This window comes from Erythranthe guttata, chromosome 14 (assembly GCF_056151865.1).
Source record: "Erythranthe guttata isolate IM_541 chromosome 14, IM_541, whole genome shotgun sequence".
In the NCBI taxonomy this organism is placed as follows: domain Eukaryota; kingdom Viridiplantae; phylum Streptophyta; class Magnoliopsida; order Lamiales; family Phrymaceae; genus Erythranthe; species Erythranthe guttata.
The window spans coordinates 2,330,806-2,354,538 of NC_142546.1; the positions used below are offsets into that span (position 1 = coordinate 2,330,806).

At 37.5% G+C, this 23,733-nt stretch overlaps 4 protein-coding genes across 5 annotated transcripts; 2 read left to right on the forward strand and 2 right to left on the reverse strand.

Annotated features, from left to right (window-relative positions):
• Nucleotides 1-2,811: 2,811 nt before the first annotated feature.
• LOC148764912 (uncharacterized) lies at nucleotides 2,812-7,550 on the forward strand. The gene is made up of 3 exons (XM_088814530.1): nucleotides 2,812-4,315; nucleotides 4,814-7,047; nucleotides 7,132-7,550. Exons 1-2 carry the CDS (start codon nucleotides 2,932-2,934, stop codon nucleotides 7,009-7,011), a joined length of 3,582 nt encoding a protein of 1,193 aa, XP_088670656.1. The 5' UTR covers nucleotides 2,812-2,931; the 3' UTR covers nucleotides 7,012-7,047; nucleotides 7,132-7,550.
• Nucleotides 7,551-11,972: 4,422 nt separating this feature from the next.
• On the forward strand, nucleotides 11,973-20,452 carry LOC105963177 (ENTH/VHS family protein). 2 transcript variants are annotated; one of them, XM_012987559.2, is made up of 14 exons: nucleotides 11,973-12,309; nucleotides 12,806-12,906; nucleotides 13,204-13,255; nucleotides 13,433-13,512; nucleotides 13,595-13,673; nucleotides 13,975-14,058; nucleotides 14,151-14,296; nucleotides 14,922-15,287; nucleotides 16,482-16,523; nucleotides 16,624-16,731; nucleotides 16,808-17,019; nucleotides 17,246-17,415; nucleotides 18,471-19,251; nucleotides 19,350-20,452. In XM_012987559.2, exons 2-14 carry the CDS (start codon nucleotides 12,872-12,874, stop codon nucleotides 19,970-19,972), a joined length of 2,778 nt encoding a protein of 925 aa, XP_012843013.1. In that variant the 5' UTR covers nucleotides 11,973-12,309; nucleotides 12,806-12,871; the 3' UTR covers nucleotides 19,973-20,452. The 2 variants fall into 2 exon arrangements, with proteins under 2 accessions (XP_012843013.1, XP_012843014.1); XM_012987560.2 differs by having other exon boundaries at nucleotides 12,092-12,309; nucleotides 12,819-12,906.
• A 173-nt stretch (nucleotides 20,453-20,625) lies between these two features.
• LOC105963178 (cyclin-L1-1) lies at nucleotides 20,626-21,704 on the reverse strand. The gene is given in 2 exon segments (XM_012987561.2): nucleotides 20,626-20,802; nucleotides 20,804-21,704. Coding segments are annotated over 2 exon segments (828 nt in total). The 5' UTR covers nucleotides 21,566-21,704; the 3' UTR covers nucleotides 20,626-20,736.
• A 799-nt stretch (nucleotides 21,705-22,503) lies between these two features.
• Nucleotides 22,504-23,667, reverse strand: LOC105963309 (F-box/kelch-repeat protein At3g23880). Its single transcript, XM_012987702.2, has one exon. It carries the CDS (start codon nucleotides 23,665-23,667, stop codon nucleotides 22,504-22,506), a length of 1,164 nt encoding a protein of 387 aa, XP_012843156.2.
• Between the last annotated feature and the right edge of the window lie 66 nt (nucleotides 23,668-23,733).

Sequence of the window (23,733 nt, forward strand, 5' to 3'; positions counted from 1 at the left end):
ATGTTTATCTTTAAGGACTTAATGATGTACACTTGCAATGTTCATGCATATATTTTAGGGTTAGTTACGGCCACGTCATGAGGTAAAATTAAATTACAAAAAATCTCATCTTGTTTGGGTAATTACGATTATCCCCTCAACTATGTATTTCTTACAAAACCTTCTTCAATAGATAAATTTGACATTGTAAGGGTGATCGTGTAAAAACACAATACATCATTAAAGGGTAGTTGTAATTATCCAAACGTAAATGATTTTTTCGCAATTTTATCTTACCTCATGGATTGACGTAATTTGCCCTATATTTTTAATGCAAAAGACTTGCGTTTTACTTGTATTTTGTCATTAAGGATTTTTGTTGTATTATAATATATGTTATTATTAAACTTTTGTTATATGATTATGATATATAAATGATGTCGGCGGAACCATGTTTAAATATATATACGTTTATATGTGTTTGAGTATATACAAATAAGGCTAAATTACAACCACCCGTGAGTTAAGATCAAATTACGAAAACCCTCCTCGTGTTTGGGTTATTTACAACCACCCTCCTCAACTATGATTTTTTCTTACACCTTCACCCTTATGGTATCAAATTCAACATAATCATCTAGATTTCGTGGAATGTGCTCTAGTTTGTACTCGTTTTGTGTAAAAATACAATTTCTGATGCACCACAATTTGATATATACAAGCCAAAAAACAGATATTATGATCATCTTGCTTCAAAATGTAGAGTTCGAATGGGTAAAATGGGTGCAATAGTGATAATATTCCGTATAATCTCGACAATTCCATTAAATTTGAAACCGCAAGGGTGAACGTGTAAGAAAATTTATAGTTGAGGGGGTGATTGTAATTATCCAAACAGGAGGGGAGTTTTCGTAATTATATTTCAAGAGTGGTTGTAATTTACCCTTACAAATAATATCTAGATATTATATTACATTAAATATAAAAAACCGATTTATTTATGATTTATCATCGGTTAACCGCCTCCGACCCGATTCCGTCTTTTACAACCTTGTTTAATAGTACTCTTTTTTTGTTTTTTTGTTTAATAGTACTCTACTACCTAATATTGGTAGAGAAAAAACGTCACACACAAATAATTTTATCTCCACATGCATGATTTATCGTACTACTAAATATAAAAACAGTTAAATAATAATTATGTATGAAACTTATTTTTCTAAAATGATTTCACTTGGCACCCAAGCCTTAGGAAATGAAACAGGATCTGATCATAATAATTAATTAATATTTAATTTCCTGGGTTTCAGAATTAAGTACGTGACAAATATTACTAGTTAAAAAGAATATTCCAATTTAATAGCAATTAAATAATTATATATGTTTTAATAAAAAAAAATGTCATATTACTTTTGTCTTTTACTTTGGGCAGAGCACTAGAGCAGCCTCTCATAATTGAAGCATATGGTGGCCTTTTGCTAACATAAGCTTCACATTCAAAATTAGTCCCACATGCTTTTAATTTATTTAATTTTATTTCTACGTACTAAGACAATTGTGAATTTTGTACTAGTCATATTTGTAGTACTACATGTATTGTATTTTTTGGGGTTGTTTTTATTTATTATAATTTAAAGAGCAAATGACATGTCACCCCCTAAAGTAAGGTCAAATTACGAAAAAAACCCATCATATTTGGGTAATTACAACCATCCCTCAACTGTATATGTATTATCTTGCACGTTCATCCTTACAGTGTCAAATTTACCAACTCAATGATGGGTTTTTTCGTACCAAAGTTGGAGGGGCTAGTTGTAATTACTCAAACATGATGGATATTTTTCGTAATTTAACCTTATCTCATGAGGTTGGCCGTAATTTGCCCTGATTTAAATGTATGAGTTTTTGTCCGACTAGTTTTCGGAGAATATACCTTTAACTCTAGTTCGGTACATCTCTTGTAATTTTGCGAGTTATTAAACAAGGATATGTTTACCTAGTGCACTTCAAGTAATTACGAGTTCTCTTAACAAAACCCGAAACCTAAATCCCGAATTAAAAAGCCCTAGAAATATTTATTTCCATATTTTCTAGTTTCGTCAAAAAAAAAATCCTAATTTTTTTTTTTCGAGCGCACTGCTCCCACCGAACCCTCGAAGTTTAAGTCCACCGTATAACAAATTACTGAAGTCGCCACTTAATACATATACTTTCGATAAAGATTTTAACTTTTTTCCTCTTTGAGTAGATCATTTGTTTCAAAACAAGAACAATTATATATATATATATATATATATATATATATATATACCTGGTAAATCACATGGGCAAATTCCACAAATGTTTCAGCACAATGTTTTGATTATTACCAGAAAACAAGGCCAATCAGCATGCCCATGCACGATCCTTTAACTCCTATCTTTATTCATCAATTATTGACTCAAATTGGTTCATCATTATAACTTAACGTGCAATTATATCATCTACAACTACAAGTCAACTTTATTACTATTTTCTTTTTTTCCATAATATAATTAAATTATTTTTACATTTTTCTAAAAAAATATCTTACAATTAATAAAGGGCAAAAGAAAAAAGAAAATGTAGCAGGTGATGGTTAACAAAATTAATAAGAGAATACAACGAATAAAGCAAAGTGGTGTGATTATGGGGTTAAACTATGTGATGGGTCCAGCTGTTATGACCTAATTGAACAATTAGTTTGAATTTTAATTAGATAAATTTAAATTAAATTTTAAATAATCTTGAATTAATCACTAATTGGCAGCTGTATTATTGATCAATTGTTCCACTATATATACCAAGTCATTTATCACACTCCAATCATCCCTTCTTCTCTCTCTCTTACTTTACACACTACTAACACTTCATTCTAAGCCAAGGGGAATAATCCAAACCCCACACCTATTGGTGGCGTTTTCCGGCGGCGGAATGATGACTGGCGGCCGTGGCCTGGCCTCGATCGGCCGTATGCTGCCGCAGGGGCTGGTGGTGGCGTTGGCCGTTTTGGCTGTTTTTGTTTCTGCTGACCCTTATGTTTATTCTTCTCCTCCACCACCGTATGTTTATAAATCGCCACCACCACCATCGCCTTCTCCACCACCACCGTATGTTTATAAATCACCACCGCCACCTTCCCCTTCTCCACCACCACCCTATGTATATAACTCTCCACCACCACCATCACCTTCTCCACCACCACCGTATGTGTATACATCACCACCACCACCTTCCCCTTCACCACCACCACCATACGTGTACAAATCACCACCACCACCTTCCCCTTCTCCTCCACCGCCCTATGTATATAAGTCTCCTCCTCCACCATCACCGTCTCCACCGCCACCGTATGTTTACAAATCTCCTCCACCACCATCACCTTCACCACCACCACCATACATTTATAAATCTCCTCCACCGCCATCACCTTCTCCACCACCACCTTACGTCTACAAATCTCCACCACCACCTTCACCATCTCCCCCACCACCGTACGTCTACAAATCTCCACCACCACCTTCACCTTCTCCACCACCACCATACTACTACAAGTCTCCTCCACCACCAGATCCTTCACCGCCACCACCTTACTACTATAAATCTCCACCACCACCCTCACCTTCTCCTCCACCACCATATGTCTACAAATCTCCACCACCACCTTCTCCCTCTCCTCCACCACCATACTACTACAAATCTCCACCACCTCCCTCCCCATCTCCACCACCACCATACTACTACAAATCTCCACCACCTCCCTCCCCATCTCCACCACCACCGTACTACTACAAATCGCCACCACCACCGGTCAAATCACCACCACCACCATACTACTACACATCACCGCCACCACCCGTCAAATCTCCACCACCACCATACTACTACACATCACCGCCACCGCCGGTAAAATCTCCACCACCACCATACTACTACACATCACCACCACCACCGGTTAAATCTCCACCAGCACCATACTACTACACATCACCACCACCACCCGTAAAATCTCCACCACCACCATACTACTACACATCACCACCACCACCCGTAAAATCTCCACCACCACCATACTACTACACATCCCCGCCACCGCCGGTCAAATCACCACCACCACCATACTACTACACATCACCACCACCACCTGTCAAATCACCACCAGCACCATACTACTACACATCACCACCACCACCGGTTCATCACCACCACTACCCACCGCACCACCCATTCGTCGTAAAGGTCACCGGAAAAGTGTACTGTTACCGGTGCTACGATTGGACATACCCTTTGAAATCCCATGACAAGAAACATCTCAAAGGTACATATATAAAAACTTCCTACATTATTTTTTTTTTAATTAATTTGTTTCCATATGGTTTATAATTAAGGACTAATTAATTAATAATTTAGCCAAACCCAGAAAATTGTTGTTAACTTAATTATAATATGTGGATTATAAAAATCAATTTATAAACTGTAAATTTATCATTGTCTAATTAATTATTCATCATTATCTAATTATTCCAGTAATTATATAAATAAATGATTAGTAAATTATTAATTGTGTTAACCAATCTTGAAGAGAATTAACAATTTTAAGAATCTTCCACTGTTCAACTCTTTATGAATTAAATACTAGCTAGTAGTATTAGTAAAATAAAAGAAATATATATATCTATATATATATATATAATTAAAAGTTAAAGATATGATTCCTAGACATCAATAAAGTTTTCATTATTGGACATATATACATATTCTACAAAATAGCTGGCAAACATTTGATTTAATTTAATATTTTAATTTAATTGATTAGGTGCGGTCGTGGAGGTCACGTGCAAAGCAGGTGACAAAGAAATAGTGGCGTACGGCAAAACAAAGATCAATGGTAAATACAGTATTCGAGTTGAAGGGTTCGAGTATAGTAAATATGGAGCAAAGGCATGCAAAGCTAAACTTCATGCTGCACCAAAGGGGTCAAAATGCAATATTCCAACAAATCTTCATTCCGGAAAGAAAGGAGCTAAAATTAAAGTGAAGTCCAAAACTAAACATGAAGTTGTGCTTTATGCTAAAACTTTTGCTTATGCACCAAAAACTCCTTACGGAGAGTGCTCTAAGCCTAAGCCAACCCCTACTCCTTACTACTACAAATCTCCACCGCCTCCGACTCCGACTTATGTTTACAAGTCGCCGCCACCTCCTGCACCAACTTACGTCTATAAGTCACCGCCACCTCCAACTCCGACGTATGTTTATAAGTCGCCCCCACCCCCTACCCCGACTTACGTGTACAAGTCACCGCCACCTCCTACACCGACTTACGTCTACAAATCACCACCACCTCCAACTCCGACTTACGTTTATAAGTCACCACCTCCCCCCACCCCGACTTACGTCTACAAGTCACCACCACCTCCCACCCCGACTTATGTGTACAAGTCGCCCCCACCCCCAACACCTACTTACGTCTACAAATCACCACCTCCTCCCACCCCGACTTATGTGTACAAGTCACCCCCACCACCGACGCCTACTTACGTCTACAAATCACCCCCACCACCCACCCCGACTTATGTGTACAAGTCACCCCCACCACCGACACCTACTTACGTCTACAAATCACCTCCACCACCCACCCCGACTTACGTGTATAAATCACCGCCTCCACCAACACCGACGTATGTCTACAAGTCACCCCCACCTCCAACACCTACTTACGTTTACAAATCTCCACCTCCTCCAACACCGACATACGTTTACAAGTCGCCTCCACCCCCGACACCAACTTACGTCTATAAATCTCCACCACCCCCTACACCGACATACGTTTACAAATCTCCACCCCCACCAACACCTACGTACGTCTATAAATCACCACCACCTCCCACACCTACTTACGTCTATAAATCACCACCACCCCATACACCGACTTACGTCTACAAGTCACCGCCACCCCCAACACCAACTTACGTTTACAAATCACCACCCCCACCAACACCTACGTACGTCTATAAATCACCACCACCTCCGACACCAACTTACGTCTATAAATCACCACCACCCCCTACACCGACTTATGTCTACAAGTCACCGCCACCCCCAACACCAACTTACGTTTATAAATCACCACCACCTCCTACACCGACATACGTCTACAAGTCGCCTCCACCCCCCACCCCGACTTATGTATATAAATCTCCACCCCCTCCAACACCGACATACGTCTACAAGTCACCACCTCCCCCTCCTTACGTTTACAAATCTCCACCCCCTCCACCTGTAACCTACATATACAAGTCACCGCCACCACCAGTCTATATTTACAAGTCTCCTCCACCCCCTCCATACGTATACAAGTCACCACCACCGCCATCACCTTCACCGCCTCCTCCATACGTTTACACGTCCCCACCACCACCATCACCATCACCGCCTCCTCCGTACGTTTACACGTCCCCACCACCACCATCACCCTCACCGCCTCCTCCATATTTGTACAAATCCCCACCACCACCATCACCATCTCCGCCACCTCCCTACTATTACAAATCCCCGCCACCACCATCACCCTCTCCTCCACCCCCTTACTATTACAAGTCCCCTCCACCACCATCGTCATCTCCTCCACCACCATACCACTACACCTCTCCACCACCACCTTCTCCATCACCACCACCACCATACGTCTACTCATCACCTCCACCACCCGTAAAATCACCGCCACCACCATACGTCTACTCATCACCTCCACCACCCGTAAAATCACCGCCACCACCATACGTCTACTCATCACCTCCACCACCCGTAAAATCACCTCCACCACCATATGTCTACTCCTCACCTCCCCCACCCGTCAAATCACCACCACCACCATACGTCTACTCCTCACCTCCACCACCCGTAAAATCACCTCCACCACCATACGTCTACTCATCACCTCCCCCACCAGTAAAGTCCCCTCCACCACCAGTATACATCTACGCCTCCCCACCTCCTCCCACCCATTATTAAGCTCCGAGAAGTCATCAACTACCCTCGGTCATCCTTGTAAGTAATTTTCTAATTAATTTTGTTTAATACATTTTCTTAATTAGTACTCCATCGCCTAATTCTCATCGTTCATTTTGGCAGTCGTCGTCAGTCTAGAATTCAGAATAAAAGAAGGTTTCTCGAGGAGATCACGTTTCCACTACCAAGTTCGTCGAACGACTATCGTATTCAATAAGGTCCTGCATGCATTAAAAAGCTTCGGAATTCGCATGTCGGACCAGTTTTCATCGTCGTCTACTTCTCCTGCTGTTGTTTTACACATTGTCATCGCTATAGCTTCGATACGGAATATTTTCTTGCGTAAAGAAGATTTTAGCCGGTGAAAATTACATCTTCGGGCCAGGATTTAATAGGGCTTTGTTTTTCTTAGATTCTTGTAAAGTGAATAACCTTGTGTTTGGTTATATTCATTATTACCATTGTTTCTTTCTTGGTTCTTTTCTGATCTGTGAGCTCAAATGTGTTAGTAATAAAAGCTATATTACAGTCGTTCCAAACAACTCCTTAAAGTTATATATATATACATATATATTTACAACCACCCCTGAAGTATGGTCAAATTATGAAAAACCCTCTCCATTTTGGGTAATTACAAACACCCCCTCAACTATAAATTTTCTTACACGTCCACCCCTGCGGTTTCAAATTTAGTGGAATCTTCTAGAATGTTCTCAATTTTGTACCCGTTTTAACCCATTCGAGCTCCACATTTTGAAGCAAGATGATCATAAGATGTGCTTTTTGGCTTGTAAATATCAGATTGTGGCGCGTCACAAACTGTATTTTTGCACAAAACGAATACAAACTAGAGAACGTTCCACGAAATCTATATGGTTATGTTGAATTTAACACCATAAGGGTGGAGGTGTAAGAAAATTCAAAGCTGAGGGATAGATGTAATTATCCAAACATAAGGATTTTTTTCGTAATTTGACCATACCTCAGGGGTGGTTGTAATTTACCATATATATATATATGTGGAAATCATTAGAGAATTAGGTAATTACAATTCCAATTATTTGAGAGCCATAATATTTAATTAATTAATTTACTGGTGCATGCAAACACTATGCATTGTATTAATAATTAATTGGTTTCTTACTGTTAAAAAAATAAAAAAAAAATATAATTAGTACCTAATTAATGGTGGTTGACAAATTTCTGGATAATCCCAAATGTGAGACGGCAAAAACGAAAATGGATTAATTTATTTGCTAATGATTGGTCCCATAATAATTATCAAAGAATTAAAAGTTTTTTTAATTGGGTGGTTAGCAACTAACTACTCCAACTACACAAAAATTATATTTCGGGACCGATAATATTTTAAATGGTTTCATATAGGACCTACGTGGTTCCTTTGAAAATAAACAAACAATAATATATAATATAATAAATACTACTAAAGTCCAAATAATTGAATCTACTACGAAACAAAATTAAAGGGCAAATTACAACCGGGGCCCTTAGGTAAAATCTATATACGAACACTCCCCTCCATATTTAATTAATTACATCCACTCCCTATAGTTTGTAAATTCTTTACATTAACACTCTTTTGTAGGGGATTGGATGTAAGAAAATTACAAACTGAAGTGGTCGAATCTAATTTCTCAAAAAGAAGGATTCTTTGTAATTATATTTAACTTCGGGGAGGTGGTTGTATTTTACCAAAATTTTATATGAAATAATCTAGCAAAACAGTTTGGAAAGATATATGATATTTTTTGTAATTATACTTTACATCAGGGTCCCAAATGAAAGAAAAAACATAACAAGAAAACGACATGAGTTGGAGCCGGTGGCCGAATTCTTTTATTTTTATAATTCACATATATATGAGTTTCACACCTTATTGAATTTCGATTTAATTACACATAACTCCCCTTAATATGTTTTTCATTCAATGTTAAAACCCTATAGTAATATTTTTTCAAACAATGCACTCCCTATTTTTTTATATTTGCTATTATAAGTATCTATAATTTTCTTAAAATGTACGCACCATCCAAAACGACACTTATTTTGAAATGAACAGAGTATTAATTTCATTTAATGTTAAAAACGACAAATTTTCATTTTCTGTTCATTTTCTGGGCTTATTACTAAAGTCTAAATCATTAAGTACAATGACCGGAGATGTTTCTATCAGTAAAATTTAAAAAAAAATATCTCGAAGGATATTCGGATATGATATAAGTGGCTACTCGATCAGATAATGCTAATAAAACATTTCCCTCAAAAAATAAAAAAAAAAACAAAAAAACAAAAAAACAAAAAAACAAAATAAATGTCATTTTCTTCCATCCTTAAAACCCCACAAACCCCACAGAGCCAGCTAATTTCTCCAACTTGTGTGCGACTTTTTACTATGGGCGTAGCAGCCTCTCATAATTGAGCATATGCCTAAATACCCTTTTCATTTTGCGCGAATAAATCGAGTCGAGCTGAATGCTTAATTGTAAAATTCTGTTTAAATTTTGCTGACCTTTTAAAATTGTGTTTCATCTTTAATAAACAATCAAGTTGAAATCGCACGGATCGCGCTCGACTTTATTTTTCTTCTTTTTTCTATATATATACATATTTTTATTATGTTTTATTTTCGAGTCAAGCTTCATAATTTATCGAACGAAAATATACGTTCAATTCAACCTTGATTATTTTGTTAATAAATCGAACTCAAATAAACTTTTAAAGAACCATACTGAAATAAAGTAGTTTGATTTTCAATCTTAATTCAAAATCCCACAAAACACTTTATTATTATTATTATTATTATTATTATTATTATTATTATTATTATTTTAATTCTATTTGATTTATATGAACACAAATGATTGCTTTATTGTATAAAAGTAGTGTAGTCAAGCAGCCCATGTTGTCTTAATAGTGTTACGAAATATCTAGGAAAACTACAACCATATATTATTGTATTATTAATTTTTTTTTTGTACTTTTGCTATTTGCTTATTCAAACATATAGAAAACATTGCAGGAAAAAAGATATTTGTTTTGATTCTCAACTTTATTATAAATATAAAGTAGTCTTAATTTGAAATTCATTTTGTATTACTAATTTCAATTTATTTGACCTACGTGTAAGTTTTCTCCATTTTCGGTCGTTCGATGTTACATCCAGTGAAATTTATTGTTTTCAAATTACATAACTATTCTACTTATACGTGTGAATAGGATTATATTATTAATCGAATTTAGATAAATTAATAATCTCGCTTAAATAATAATTTATCCCTATCCTGACTCGGTGAAAACGTACTAAATTATTACTTCGATAATCTAATATTTCGTTAAATTAATAAAATTTTGCTAGTCCCGACTGTATTAATTTATAGAAGTTTAACTGTTCAGTTCCTAGTGTTAACATCGACTGAAATAAATCTCTTAGCCTACCCTGTCGAATACTAAACAAATATTCCGGATCACTCTTAGAATAAAATTATTTCTACAAAAATAAAATGTATTTTTTTCAAAATTGGGTTTCTCTACTTAAATATTAAATTCTTCAAAGAAATGAAACCTTCCGAATTTGGACTATGGCCCATTGGGCCATTCGAAGTATCTACTTGTACAACCCTACTTGGCAATTTAGTCAATTGAAGGCCCATACTTAAGTTTTTAATTAGCCCAACAATTTATATAGTTATAGCCCATGAGAAGTAATAGTTGAAAAGTAGAAATGTAGAGTAAGTCAAACGGGAGGTGGATTCTGTACGGTTGCCAAACATTTTACTCAATACTGCGTACCAATCGTACTATTCAGTATCGATATTACATATATTGTTACATGACCAAAAAATGTTGTTCAGTATACCGTCGTCGCGTTCGGTATACGGTATGGTTGGTACGTGGTATTCTACCGTCTAATGTGGTTTACATTTCTCGTATGATTTATAAGTTATTATACGAGATTGTAAGTTTACCCGATACAACGAGTTCGTTCATTCATTCCCTCCCAAAAAATAAAAATAACACTAACTCTTTATGTGATAATGTAAAATGTACCCCACATATTAGTGAAAATATCATTTTCTGGAACACATTTTTCCATTCGAACTTTAAATTTTCTGATTTTTTACTTTTCAATAACTTGAAATAAGTTTCAAAACAAATTTAAATTTCTCAAAAATATTAATTCCAATCTGATCTGTTCCATTTCAAAAAATCAAATGAAGTTACTTATTAGTCTATATTTATTCGTTCAATTCTCCACCGCTAAAAGTTGAAAATGGAATCCTCCTTATTCCCTTTTGCATCATACGTACAACATTTCATGTTCAATTCTTTAATAAATAATAATTCCATTGTACTTTTGCACATGCTACAAATTATGGTAACACTATTAATGCTCCAACTTAAAATATTAATTTCATTTTTCAATAGAAGGTCTATCGATTGGACCAAATGAGTCGGTATCAATTAATCTAAGTTCGAATTCTCCTGCTAATGGTAGCTATGTCGAGTTTAACACACATGGTTGGTTTATTGTGGTTTACATCTCTCGTATAATTTACAAGCTATTATACGAGAGTATAAATTGACTGCAAGTTCCTCCAACACAATTCTTTTAATTTTTAACAATGATTTAACTTAATTTGTTAAACACAACAATTATAAGTAGATCACATTATTTTAATTTAGTAAAAAATGAAATCCATGTCTTGGTCAATTTGTAGTTGATTCAATTAAAATTTTATTTTGCATACTAGTATATTACTAGTCAAATTGTTTCAAAAAAAAAATATTACTAGTCAAATTAATTTGTAAATAAATAATAATATTGGGGCACATTTGAATATTATTATATCAATTTCCAAGTGGGCCACAATTAGAGCTACGTGTATAAATATGCGTTGTCTACAAAACATGGTGGTGGTGGCCCCCACAAAAACATTTCAAACATTTCAAACAAAAGCACTAAATTAAATATTTTCAAAAAAAAAAAAAGAAAAGCACTAAATTAAACATAATTATCATTTTAATCCCTTAATTACTATACGATTAACTATAATTAGAATTCGTATTTACAACAAAATACAGCTCTTCCGTTCAACTCGACGAATTTTCCTTGGAAGGGCATCTCTCCTTTTCCGCAACCCATTCCTCTCTCTTTCTCTCTCTCTCTCTCTCTCTCTTCCTCTGCTTTCTCTCTCTTGATCTCTACAGCCATCAATTGCGTTTGTTCATCTCTTTCTCTCAGATCTGCTGCGCCGGTGAAGGAATCTGTAATTTCGTCAGGTATGATCTTAATCCTTTTCCTTTATTTTGATATTATTCATTTTCATTTGTAGCTATTGGGATTTTTCAATTTGCTTTAGTTCTAGATCTGATTTCTGCCAGCTATGTGTTTATAGTTCAGATTTTATTTTCCTTAGTTGTAATTAATTCTTCAGATCTGTATTTCGTGTTTAAATTGGCGATTTTTTTGGAAAAATTGATTGTTTTTTCGTGCATTATTTGTTCTGTTATGCTTGTTTTGGTCAAATGTCTGTGGGAGACTGTGTTTTTTGTTGGCTAATTGGTTGTTATAGGTTGATGGTAGATTTTTGTTAATCAGAAAGATAATTTATGGTGTTGCTTTCATTTTCTATTGTTTAATTGACCTAAATGATAACTGCGATAATCGTGAATTCGGAATGTGGTTATTTTGGAAATTGATTCATCATCTTGAAATCTCTTGTTATTCATTGAATTGCAAATGTTATGCGCTGTTTTAGTGATACGCTGTTTGCAGTTTGGCTGTGCAGGCAATAACTCTGAAAGGGTTAGCTAATTTGGCTCCTCCCAAGCCAAGGCTGTAATGAAGAAGGCTATTGGTCAAACTGTCCGCGACCTGTGAGTTTTCTTTGTTAACGAATGCGCAAGTTATATTGTCGCTGCACTTAATTTCATGGACTGTTTTCTCTGTTATTGTATCTCGGTATAAGATCCTCCCGAGTGCAAAAAAGCCAAAAAATAAGTGTTCATGTGGAAGATTTTAGTTGTAGAAGTGTTTGCAATCATGACTGATCAAGCTTGATCTGATAATTTATAAGTATTATTATTTTCATCTATCGAGCTCTATAGTTTGATTAGATTCTATGTTAAGTTTGATACCAAGCATTTCTTATAAATTTTATTGTCATGTTGCAGTAAGAGAGAAGTTAATAAGAAGGTTCTGAAAGTCCCTTCAATCGAACAGAAGGTAGTTATTTTCTTTTCCATTCAGATTGACCTTTTCCTTTCCTACTATTATATTGGAAGCTGGTCATTTTGTATGAGAATTGATAATGTGTCTCAACAAGTGTTTAATTCTGAAAAATGAACTGTTTGTTGTTTATTTATTCAGTGGTTTTAAGCATTTGTTGTTTTCTTCTCTCAGGTTCTTGATGCAACTAGCAATGAGCCCTGGGGTCCTCATGGATCACTTCTTGCTGATATTGCTCAGGCAACGAGGAACTAGTAAGTCCTAATTAAATCAATATGATTAACTTCATGGGGTTACATTTTACTTCAATGATACTCATTTTTCGAGTTTTGACAGTCACGAGTATCAAATGATCATGTCAGTTATCTGGAAGCGTACAAATGATACTGGAAAAAATTGGCGGCATGTATACAAGGTTTGTTTCCCTTTGTTTGAAATTCAGACATGTTTAAAATTCGTAACTTAGGGACAGCTCTTCAGATACAATCGCGGAGATTTATGTGGTTCCTTTTGCATATTTTGATCAAGCAAGTACACTTAACAGCGATCTCTGTGTAGGGAAATATGTATTTTGAGTTAATCCACTTTTTTTTTTTCTTTCAAAAACTGATTCTGGTGCTTACAGTCTTTGTGTTTGTTGCATATTTTCTTAGTGCTGCTCTCTTAGCAGCTACCAATATTAACAATCACATGAGTCCTTTCTAATGATTTTGCAGGCCTTGACTGTTTTGGAGTACTTGGTAGCCCATGGGTCTGAACGTGTCATTGATGACATCAGGGAACATGCATATCAAATATCAGTTAGTTTATTCCTCATCTAAATTCTTTGTTTTATAGATACTCCAAAAGTGTTCACTGATTGTGACGTTCATAACGTTTTCTTTGGTGACAGACATTGTCAGATTTTCAATATATTGATTCTAGTGGGAAAGACCAGGGAAACAATGTTAGAAAGAAATCACAGAGTCTTGTAGTTCTGGTAAATGACAAGGAAAGAATACAAGAAGTTCGTCAAAAGGCTGCTTCTAATAGGGAAAAGTAAGTGAGCATTTCAAATTGTCTGATTCCATGGTTCAAATGCATGGCAAATCTGTAACTTGTAATTATCTTCTGATTCAATATCCTTGGTGATCCTTGAACTTATTATTTGATGTTGTATAATGATTAATGAGTTATCTAAAGTTAATGATTTCATGTGTACTATTACGGTATCTTGTTGCTTGGCAGTGACTTGACATAAATCCATATTCGCTGTGGCTTTTATGCTAATGTGTGAATATTTGAAACTGCGTTTTTCGTTCAGGGATTCTGGGTTCATGCCTACGGCGTGTAATGCATATAAATATAGGTTCAGTTATCTTTGACTACAGGTGTAGGGTTGTGGAGAAATTTTCATCTATAAATGTACTATGAATGTTATATTTTCAATAATAGATGTTTATTAATGTTGTAGTCTTTTGATCGTGTTTAGTGGGATATGTACTGTAGGATGTATGATTATTTTAGTTAAGCTATTCAGGTCCACAAAAAACATGTTTCCTCAAAACATGAACCACAAACTCTTCTTATTTGGGAGAAGTAAATGTATTCCCAATGTAACACCAAACTAGGCCTATGGTTTTCCATAAACGAGATCTTATTTTGTTAATTATTATTTCTATAGGTACCGCAACACTCCTGGGGGTGGTATGTATCGCCCTGGCTCAAGTCCTGGAGGGTATGGAGATAGATATGATGATGATCGGTACGAAGGCCGGAATGGAAACAAAGATGACGACCGAAATGGTTACGGAAGGGAGAGAGATCCGAGAGATGATGATAGGTACGGTCGTTATGGAGAATCATATGGTCGTGAGGGTGATAGGAATAGTAGGGATGATGAGGACAGGTATGGGCGAGATGGATACAGGGATGATGGTTCTCGAGGAAGAAGTCAAAGCGTTGACAACTATCAATATGGGTCAAGGAGTAGAAGTGCTGACCGGGACAGGGGTCGAGCAAATGAGGATGATGGCCAATACTCCAACAGGTTTGTTGAGTTACCATAGCCTTAAATCCAATATAATTTATGTGGTAAATTTCTTAGACTCAATTTCCTTAAAAGGTTATATTGTATAGCATGATCAAAGTTGAAAACTTTGGATGACTTCATAGATTCAGGTTCTTGCTTAGAAAGCTGAGTTAAAGAGTATAAGAGTTTCAAGTCAAAATTTGTTTTTCCTTTCGTAGCTAGAAAATCTTGAAGCATGTGACTGGAAATGGCAGTTTAATGATGCATTTCTAGGAACTGATTTTGATGTTATCCAACCAAAGATTCTTTTAAATTCAGTTGTGTCAAATTTAGTTACTGAGAAGTTTTTACTATTAATTACATATTATAACTACACCGACTATAAAAAACAGGAAGAAAGTGGAGAAGTAATAAATCTCTTCTGAAGCAAGCGTCGCGCTCCTGTTTCAAAATGATTTTTTTTCATGGTCGTTCTATGTGCATTAGTCTATTTTAGAATGATACGTCACGGGTTAATTCTTTTAAACTTGAAGTACTTTTAGGAACCCAAATGTCACTATTTTCATGCTGCTAAAATCTGATGGAATTATTTGAATTGAAAATGCAGGTTTGCTGTTTAAATGCATCTTTAGATGAGACCAGTCATTCTAATTTCGGATTAGTTTATGTGAAATATGAAACTATGAAGTTGTTTGATCTTTTCCTAGATTCATTGAGTTAAATAGACATTATCTTTTTAATAAAATGATTATCCATAAGAGAACTCATGAAGGGGACATAGGACTTGCCATCTGGTAGAAGAGAAGCAAATATGTCCTCACAGGAAACATAAAGAAAGAAAACTCTCTCATTATGATACATATGACCTTGGTCTTACCGTAAACTTCATAGAAAAAACAGAACACTTACAAGGTTGCTTGTAATGCTCATCAGAGTCTTCAACTTGTGTGCCGGTGAAGTCATCAGATCCATTTAGAGTGACTCTGTGCCTGTAGTTAAATCACTGTTCATATTCATGGTTCCTTTGGGGGATATGTTCCATACGTACTGCCAGAATATTAGATTGATAAGGGGACTAGCATATCAAATTCAGTCTCAATGAGTGTGTGCTGCATTTCTTCAAATATGTGTTCAGTTTGGGTTGAGTTTAGGTACATTTTTGGGGGAATTCTATATTTTAAAATAAAAAGGATGTTCATTCTCCTTTTGCAGAGGAAGTGGTGCCAAAGCTGATGACCATTCTCAAGATGGAAGGTACTTTTGAATTTTGATAGCCTATTTTGACTTCTTCATATACTTGGCCTAATGAACGATTGTTAACTAAATGTCATTTAATTTTTTATTTCCTAATTAGTTCTACTGGCAAGAGTCTTGATCGTAAATATTCCGGACAAAGCTTCGGTGCACCTCCCACTTATGAGGATGCCGTTGGCGCTGCCCGCAGTCCTTCTTACAGTGACAGGTATTATAATTGTATTTATTGCCTACCCACTGTTTGACGGGTTTCTTTTTTGGTTCTAAATTAGTGTCATTAACAGGGATGGAGAATCTTCACAAGCATATGCCCCTAAAGCATCCTCTCCCACAGGTGCTAGTCCAACTCATACAGCAACTGCTCCTGCTCCACCCCCTGCTCCTGCTTCACCACCTGCTCCTGCATCCGCTACAGCTTCAGCTGAGTCCACAACTGAACATAGCAACAAGGAAGTTGAGGGATTCGATGAATTTGATCCCAGAGGTTCATTTTCAGGTAAAGAAATTTCAGTAATAGGAATTATATGGCATTAGTTTATTTGATTTTCGCCTTCTGGTTACTAATTTTTTTCTGTTTGATTATGTGGATTCATATGTTTGTCTATCCTGCAACTTTAGAATCATTTCATGTTAATGTAATATCTATTTTTCGTTCTTGGACTTAGTTGTAAGCTAGCGGATATAAGTAAACACTTTGTTCTTATTTTTCAAATTTTGAACAGCTGTCCCGACTACAACCAATGTTGCAGCTCCTGTTACATCTTCTATGGAAATGGATTTTCTTGGATCCTTGTCGGAGTCTTTTTCTTCAAATTCATTGGCTCTCATGCCTGTTAGCCAGCCTGCCACGACTTCTGAAGGTGTAACTGCGCCACCAGCATCCAATAATCAGGTAATGGTGTTAACAATTTATATCTGACGAGTTGTTTCATTCTTCTAGTAACACTCTTAGGCTTTTCCATGAACTGCACTCTCAGTAAGTGCAAAATCCGTTGGGATTTTGGCACTATGTTGTTTCACATTGATGAAATTGCAATTAACCCCGATGGAAGTTTTATGTTTAGTTTGACTAGTGCACGAATGTCTGGACTCGGAAGCTGTAAGCTTCCACTATTTGATCAATTGGCCATTTTCCAAATATTAATCTTCTGTTACTCCACGAAAGTTCTATTGCTGCAAGTCTTGCTTTCCTGTTGAGTAGTTAAAAGGATATGCAATCCAGTCTGATGATGTTTCAAATGTGAGCTACAAGAAATTATGAAAACTCAGTTATATGCAATTGATTAGGAGTTGTTTTTCACTAACCCTATGTTGATAAATACAACCTTATGTAGAGGAGCGATGTTGGGGAAATGGTTCAACTGTTAAAGCAAATATTATATACACTTGTCACCTGTTATTGCCATTGCTTTTTTCTGTTTCTGTAATTGTCAAACACACACCCTCTTTTCCTCATGGATCCTCATGTACAAAAGTGTATTTGAAACTCGAGTATTCGGCAATGAGCGATAAGAAAACAGGGAATGCTTAAATTGTTCAAGGGGTATGCATAGACAAGGTAAATTATAACTGTTGCTTCTAGTCTTCTAATTTTACCCCAACATCACTCCTCTGTTGAAAAGTTAAAGACAATTAGTATGTTTAAGTGTGCACATCTGAAGGAAGGTAGTCTTGCTCGGTTCCTCTTGTTTCTGTCATCCTCAAATCCAAATTCTTTCTTTCTCACAGATATTCATGCACAAATGTAAGTAAGAATTAAGACATTGCCTGAACATATTTTACCAAACATGTCGAACTTTAGATCACTTTACTTTTTATTTTTCCCCGTTTACTTGTTAAGACTCCTTTTTGTACTAGTTGGTATCCTAATTCTCCGCCCTTTGGATGCATTGTATTGCAACATCATGCATTTTTCGGAATTAAAATAGTTTTTTTGTTTTTTTGCAGCCCTTTGATGATCCATTTGGGGATGGTCCATTTCAAGCTGTTCCTTCTACAGAGAGTGTATCGATGCAACAACCAATCACTGCACCCAATAATTCCTTTAATACAAACTCTAGTCAAGGCTTTGATGTCCCACAACCAGGTTCTCAAAACTCATCAAGTGAATTTGGGGGTAATTTTTACGATCAAACATACATGCCATCCGGTCCTCCTGCTGCGCAACCTCCTACAAACACACAGTTTGTTCAACCCAATCACGATTTCGATATATTAGCAGATATTCTCCCACCATCTGCACCTTCATCTTACTCTAACGCACAACCTGATTATCAAGTTCCGTCAAACCAATCGCAAACAAGTTACCCTCTTCAATCAGCAGAACCCGTTTCACAAACTGGCTATGCGCCCCCAACCATGGCTTTGACCTACCCAGTTCAAGCTGGTCAACCATCACAGATGAATTTTCATTCTCAAAATGGTCCCGCACAGTCAAATCTGCCAAATCCCAACTACTATGGATCTTACAATTCACAACCAGTATCCACTGGCCCCACTGGTGCTTACATGGCTCCTCCTAGTTCCACCGCGCCCACTACTACACAGCACAATTTTCTCTCACAGCCAAGTCCAGCTACACAAGTACAACCGGGCAGCTACAATGCTCCATCTTCAGTAGCGTCTTCTGCTATAGTACCTCTACCATCGAAAGACAAGTTCGAGACAAAGTCCACTGTTTGGGCAGACACACTGAGCCGGGGGCTGGTCAATTTGAATATTTCCGGACGTAAGTTTTCACATTTCCAATTATTTATCCATTTGAATTATCCATAGAATACTCAATTTTTGATACCAGTTAGTTTGATGTTAAACTTGTGTGCGCAGCTAAAACAAATCCATTGTCTGATATTGGAGTTGATTTCGACTCAATAAATCGAAGGGAGAAAAGGATGGAGAAACCAACAGCAGCTGCAGTAACATCCACAGTGACCATGGGCAAAGCCATGGGTTCTGGTTCGGGTATCGGTCGTGCTGGTGCAGGTGCTATCAGAACTCCACCAAATCCAACGATGAATCCCGGCATGAATATGGGAATGAATGGCGGCCCTGGTGCTGGAATGGGAATGGGAATGGGAATGGGAGGTTATGGTGTAAACCAACAAATGGGGAGAGGAATGGGGATGGGGATGAATATGCCTGGAAACAACATGGGTATGGGAATGCCTGGAAACAACATGGGTATGGGTCCGGGTATGAATATGGGTATGGGTATGGGCATGGGTATGGGTATGGGTATGGGACAGGGTATGAATATGGGAATGGGTCAGGGTATGAACATGGGTATGGGTCCGGGTATGAATATGGGTATGGGTCCGAGTATGAACATGCAACAGCAGACGGGAGTTCCTCCTGGATCTACTACAGCTCCTGGAGGAGGTTATAACAATATGATGGGAACCGGGAATTACGGTCAACAGCCGTATGGTGGTGGCGGTGGCTATCGATGAACAAACGAGTGGGTGTATTTGAGATTTCTGAGGTGAGATTTGAAGGTTATTTTTATTATTATAGGGAAAATGACTCGACCGTATAAAATATGATTTTACTAGATATATATATGATGAAGTTGGGAAGCTATAAAAGTTTTCTTGTTCGGTTGTAATTTTTTTTTTTTTTCGTTTTGGCTGTGTGTAACATGTGCGTGTATTCATTCTTTGAGGTTTTTTATTTACTCTTTACCTTTTTATGGTTTTTTTTTGGGTCACATTGAGCACATTAGGCGCGTCCCCATAGTACTTATAGCAGTTGAAATTGCAATCGTTGTATATTGTGAAATATCGAAGGTGACCTTTCTCGGGTCACTCTTTTTTTTTTTTTTTTTTTATGTAATTTTGCCTATATCCTTTTGACATTTTACTCATCTTTTGGAAGATTGTATGGCTACTCTGAATAAATTTAACAATTCTTTTTTCGCCTTGAGCTTCTTATTTTGGTCCCTTTTTTTGGTCTTTTTAATTGGAGATTATTATGTATGTTCAAGGATTCCATAAAAGTAGTAAACAATTAGAAACGGTGACGAGTATTAGCCCGTTACACGATCCAACGGTCATAGCCATCGTTTTGAAACACACTTGAATCTCAACATGGATTTCACCGGCAATTTGTAAAAGATTTCCTCGTATTTCACAAGCTAAATAACTACGTTGATCATTACAAACAATCTGCCAAACATGGTTTTCGGATCAAGTAACTATTATTATAAATTGACAAATTAATGATTAAATGATATGAAAACATACATACAGGTTCGATTAGGCCTAGCAAAAGAACCCCCTTCGTTCTTCCTTGCATACAGGTACATATCGGGCCTTCGGAAGGCTGTACAAACGAGCCAAAACTCTACAAACTACATCAATTTCCGATTTCTCCGCATCAAAAGCTTCCCACCAAGGAGGATTTTCAGGTAGCGGTACTTGAAATCTACGTGCCGCAGCATACACTACGCCACATGCCACAACCTCACTCGTAAATTTCACACACAACGTCGTGCGCAGACTGTCGTTCGCAAGATTCCACGCTTCTTGTATGAGCTCCGCGGGAGTTCCCAGCGCTGCAAGGTAAGTCGATATAAACTTATGCGGATGCTCGACATGACAGACGAAGCCCATCTCTTTCAAAACATGTCTCTCCATTCTAATCAAATCTTTCTTTAGATCATCGTACTTCTCGGAAGACGTAGCCAAATGTTCGACGGGTAAATTCTCTCTCCTACATTCCATCCTGCGGAAAACAATCAGAACGTGCTTTGCTTTCCGGGGACTTTCTTCAAGTTTCGAAGCGAGCCAAACACAACCGGCGGCAACCATCTTTACGTTGAACCGGACGAACGATTGCTTGCAGTAGAAACGATGGAATAGGACCTGACCGGTTGCCATAGCAACTTGAGGTAACCGAAGAAGTATGCCGGATTCTTGTATGAGATCACAGCCGTAGATTCTAAGCGTGGTTTCAGTGGCTTCGTCGATTCCGTCTTTACGAGACGGTGAGTTCTTCAGCTGTTCATCTGTTAGATGAAATGTGTCGATTGATGAATAAACCATGTTTTCCTTTCGACCGAGTTCTGCTGGTGTAACTCTCCGCCGCGAATCTGATGAACACGATGAACGGGAAATTGAAAAAGGGTTGCTACTTTTGAAAATTCAAACGGTGCTGTTTCTGAAATTCCGGCCTGATTACGCTACAGTTAGCGAACGGGATTCAACACCGTGCGATCACAACCCTAGAGAGACGGTGGCGATGGTGATTAGTTGGGAATCAGGAAATTAAATAGGCGCCGTAACCCTAGAGAATGGAATTGGTGGAAGCCGTAAGGGCGAGGGCGAATTTGTTCCGGCGAGGGATTCGTCGGCGCAGGGGAGGGCGAATTTGTTCCGGTGAGGGATTCGTCGGCGCAGGGAAGGGAGAATTTGTTCCGGCGAGGGATTCGTCGGCGCAGGGGAGGGGGATTTTATCCGGCGAGGGATTCGTCGTTGCGTGAGATTCAAATTAGAGAGGGGGTTATTATATATATAGATAGCTAGGAAATAGATTTGCACTTACCTAAACCTAATAGAACTATAATACCATAAATATAAATAACACTAATAATATAAAAAATAATAATTTTTTTTTTGTATTTCGTATTATATACTTTTTTTTTTGTATTTCGTATTTTAGGGAGTTCAAATATTATTTATTGCATAACATCGAGTTTGGCAACAACAGAAGAAAATCGAAGCAAAAATTGAAATCTCGAAAAACAATGGTAATGATGGGGAGTTAGATGCTACACCTGGTTATTTAGATTAGGTGGATTTGAATCAAAGATTTGATTAAATAACTACTCAATAAGTACACAATTGATGATTGGTTCATTACCAAGAGAACATGACCCGAGACCGATTGAGTAGCGCGAATATTTGAATTTGAAGATGAACTTATTACGAATGGGTGAAGAAAAGGAAGAAAATAAAAAACCGTAATACATATACTATGATCATCATCGTTCATCGCTACCGAACGGTGAAACCAAGCTTTCATCGTAGAAAACGGGCTTCACTTGATCGACAATATTAATCCGAGACCTGCACAACTCATTTTTACCATTGCAAACAACAACTACATTCGAGTCAACAGCCACCGCAATATCTCCATTATTCTTCAAACACAACGGCATCACGCAAATCAAACGCCGACCGACGTCGAAAAAATCGGAAAGCGTCCAAACCTTAGTCCAAGATTCGCCCGCGCCGTACTCCATCATAGCCCAAATGTTGACTTCCCATAACGAGTCAACGTTTATAACAACCAAACTAAGGTAGCCGCCCAATTCTTCCAACTTTAGTCGATGATCGTATCGGTCCAAGATTCCTCCCACAATTATTCTCCCTATATCCAAGCATCTCGGACGAGCCACAACTTCGTACTTCTCCTCGAACAAATCAAGAGAAACGATATCGTAACCGCGACCATTAACTTTCAAAGGAAGTAGCCAATGGAACCTTCCATTAACAAACTTGGCCGAAAATCTACCCGGACAACCCAACTCGAAATCGCGAATCTTCTTCCAAGAATTGGTCTTGGAACTATACACGTGTGCCGGGCAGGGTTCCGGATAAGCGGATATATCAACGCACACAACCGTGTACTCGTCGGTCGACTCGTGGTACCCGAACCCGAACGAGAAATCTCGCAACAAACCCCAACTAAAAGAAGGTAGCGGAATCTTCTTGATTCTTCGAGTCGAAGGATTCCACGAAAGCAATACATCTCTCACGCTGACGGTGATCAGCACCACCCCGTTAAAATGTCCGACGACGCAGCCCCATTCGGCGGAACTTCTGACCGGATAAAGATTGTCGAGACCGGTACTCAAATCGATTACGGGTTCGCCTCGAAGAGAATACGAACGCACGGTGAAGAAGTTGGTTTGGTAGCGCTTGAAGAAGGTGAGCCGATTTTGATACGTCGAATCCGTCAGATCTTTATCGGTGGTGCTACTCGATTTCTTGAAGTGGCGCTTGGCGAAGTAGTTGCCGGAGATTAACGAACGCCATCGTTTCGAAACGCACTTGAATTTTAATAGGGTTTTCACCGGCAAATTGAGCAAGATTTCTTCGATTATTTCTTCTGGAATTTCGAGTGTGTTTATCTCTTTCCCCATTATATTCTTCACCGGACGTTAAAAATAATAAGGAATATTCTTCGTCGTCTTCTTCTTCTTCTTCTT